At 39.8% G+C, this 2,673-nt stretch overlaps 1 protein-coding gene across 1 annotated transcript; it reads right to left on the reverse strand.

Annotated features, from left to right (window-relative positions):
* Nucleotides 1–805: 805 nt before the first annotated feature.
* LOC117920669 (transcription factor MYB41-like) lies at nucleotides 806–1,800 on the reverse strand. Its single transcript, XM_034838268.1, has 2 exons — nucleotides 1,547–1,800; nucleotides 806–1,454 (listed from the first exon to the last, which is right to left on the reverse strand). The coding sequence occupies exons 1-2, from the start codon at nucleotides 1,798–1,800 to the stop codon at nucleotides 806–808; spliced, it is 903 nt and encodes a 300-aa protein (XP_034694159.1).
* Nucleotides 1,801–2,673: the final 873 nt, after the last annotated feature.

Below are 2,673 nucleotides of genomic sequence, written 5' to 3' on the forward strand. Positions count from 1 at the left end.
AGGACAATACCCGAACCCGAACCCGACCCGGGTTTTTTAAAAAAAAATTTCAAACCCATCCCAAACTCGTTTATTAAAATTGAATCTCGTTCCATTAGGAACGGGACGGGTGGGTGCTCGAAAAAACTCAGCCCATTACCATGCCTATCTAGATAGTGGTCTTTTATACAAAATTTTGTCTTGAATCATTTTTTTTTTTTTGTCTTATTAGTATTACCTTGTACCATACAAATACCTGACAAATGATTGTATCCGACATATCCTACAACTCTTTTCCTTCCGTGTAATATGCTTTCTCATTAGCAACAGAAGTGGGTGTGGTATGATAATTAGTCAGGGTCACCCAATTTATTGTGCTGGGAATTGTCATGATCTTACAGCAAATTAATCTAACTCCAAGGTTGAATCATGTGATTGCGGGATAGTACTTAAAAGAGTTGAATCACTTACTTGGGACAGTTGTTATAAGTTCATCAAACCATTCAAATGGTGGAGTTGTAGTTAAATTAACAAGATTGGAGATGATGATCAGAGGATCTGGTATACTCGTCAAATACATGTGGGCTCATTATGCACGCATTAGAGACCTAGAAATGAAGTTGATGCGAATTAGTGTACAAATCAAACACTCATCATTAGCCCAATACATACTCATTATCTCTACGAACCCAGTCTAGAAATGAAGCGTTATTTTGTGTTGAAAGGGTCTAAGTACCCTATGAACACGATCAGACAAACCAGAGTCTTAATTTATTATATTACATGATCCATGAGCATGGAGGAGATCGATGTAGGCATGCGTGTACTAATTAAATATACTATCGACTGAAATGTCTTCTGGACGGAATATACTAGCGAGTGGAATGTCTTCTGAACCTAAATCGTCACTATTCTCATTATCCTTAAGGAGGTCTGTGATCCAGGCTTCAAAGGTGGTTGAAGTACTGGAATAACGGTTGGCGATTTCTTGGTCAGCTGGGGTGACCTCAACAATCTCCACTACTTGATCGGCCTTGGAGGGCTCCAGTGAGGCTGAAACCGGCGCAGGAATGGAACTTGCATTTGGAATACTCGCAGGCCTAGAACCGATCCCATCTGGGTTCCTGGTAGAAACTTGTGGGTCCTCCATAGTCTGCTGGTAATTGAAACTGGGTGTTTGAGGAGGAAGAGGAGAAGGGGAAGTGAGAAGCTCCTCATCTGTTGGATGGAAGCCATGTCCATGCCGAGGATTCCATGCAAAGCTGGCATCTGAGTGCAACTTGCGGACTTCATCCCTGGGATCATTCAAAGCACAAGTCAACAAATCAGCAGTGTCAAGAAGCTGGTGCCATGGTGTCTGAGTGACAAGGCTCGGAGTCTCCTTTTTTGAAAGCTTCTTCTTCAGATGGTTATTCCACAAATTCTTGATCCCAGTATCCGTTCTCCCTGGCAGGTGCTTTGCAATAGTTGCCCACCTGAAAAGCCAACACAAGTTCGATTAAGTACCTAAGCCCTAATAGCTAGAAAAATGATGAACAAAATGAGGATGACTCTGATTACTTATTGCCATGCTGCTTTTAGTTCGATAATGGTGGCTTCTTCCTCTTCAGAGAAGGGCTTTTGGTTGATACCAGGCTTCAGTTTGCTGTTCCACCTTAGCCTACAACTCTTCGGACTCCTGCTCAGCCCTGCACGCGTTGGGACATTTTTCCAGGAGCTAGTCTCACCATGTCTCTCCATATATTCAGCAAGTCTCTTGTTTTCATTCGGTGACCATCGAACTCTCTCCTGACCTTTCTGCTTCTGTGCTCTTCCCCTCATCGAAATTTCCCTGCAAATTAAGCTGGAAGAAAACCCCGTAAATTTTCCACGCTGAACATTACAAACAAATCAATAAAGAATCATTGAAATTTGAGACCTTGAAGATATAAGCGGGCACATGACATTGCTATAACACAAACTTGTTCTTTATAGTGGGGGGATTTCTGATGTGGTTCTGCTATGCCCAAAAACCATGGGAGATAAACTGGAGGATGGTGGGAGATAAAACCGATGTGGACGATTGTTGCCCCACACTCGATGTAGGACCCTGGGAAATAAACTGATGTAGGGGGGAGATAAACTGATGTAGACTATGGTTCCTCGAAAGTTGACCCACATGTTATCACCCTCCTTTTCTCTCTCTCTCTATCTGTCTCTCTCTCCTGTGTCGTGTATCATATATGATTTCATTATTATGTACTTCAGTCAATTTATTTCAAACTTATTCTCGTTTATTTCATTAACTTAAACATCCAAATGATTAAGCAAACGTTAACTAATCTTTTGTCATCTTAACCACCCTGGAAATACTCTACATTTCTTCAAAACTTCACCTTTTTACTTTAATTTTCTTACTACACTTATGCATTTTCCTATTTTCACTATTAGTCCTATGCTCTCAAAAGTCCTCTTCAAGTGAGTTTTGATCTATTTTTCTTGGTCAAGGTGCATTGGCGAAACATATTTGAAAAAATTTAAAACCATCTAGAATAAACTCCCGCAATCAAAAAAATGGAAATGAAAATAAACAAGTATAAAATTATATTTAATTACCACAATGGAGCATAACTTCAACAAGACTAATAGCTTTATAATGGTTTTGATTGTTTAAATCAATCACTTGAGACTTATTTTAATTTATGTGATATTTAT

The sequence above is a fragment of the Vitis riparia genome, chromosome 1, assembly GCF_004353265.1.
Source record: "Vitis riparia cultivar Riparia Gloire de Montpellier isolate 1030 chromosome 1, EGFV_Vit.rip_1.0, whole genome shotgun sequence".
NCBI lineage: Eukaryota > Viridiplantae > Streptophyta > Magnoliopsida > Vitales > Vitaceae > Vitis > Vitis riparia.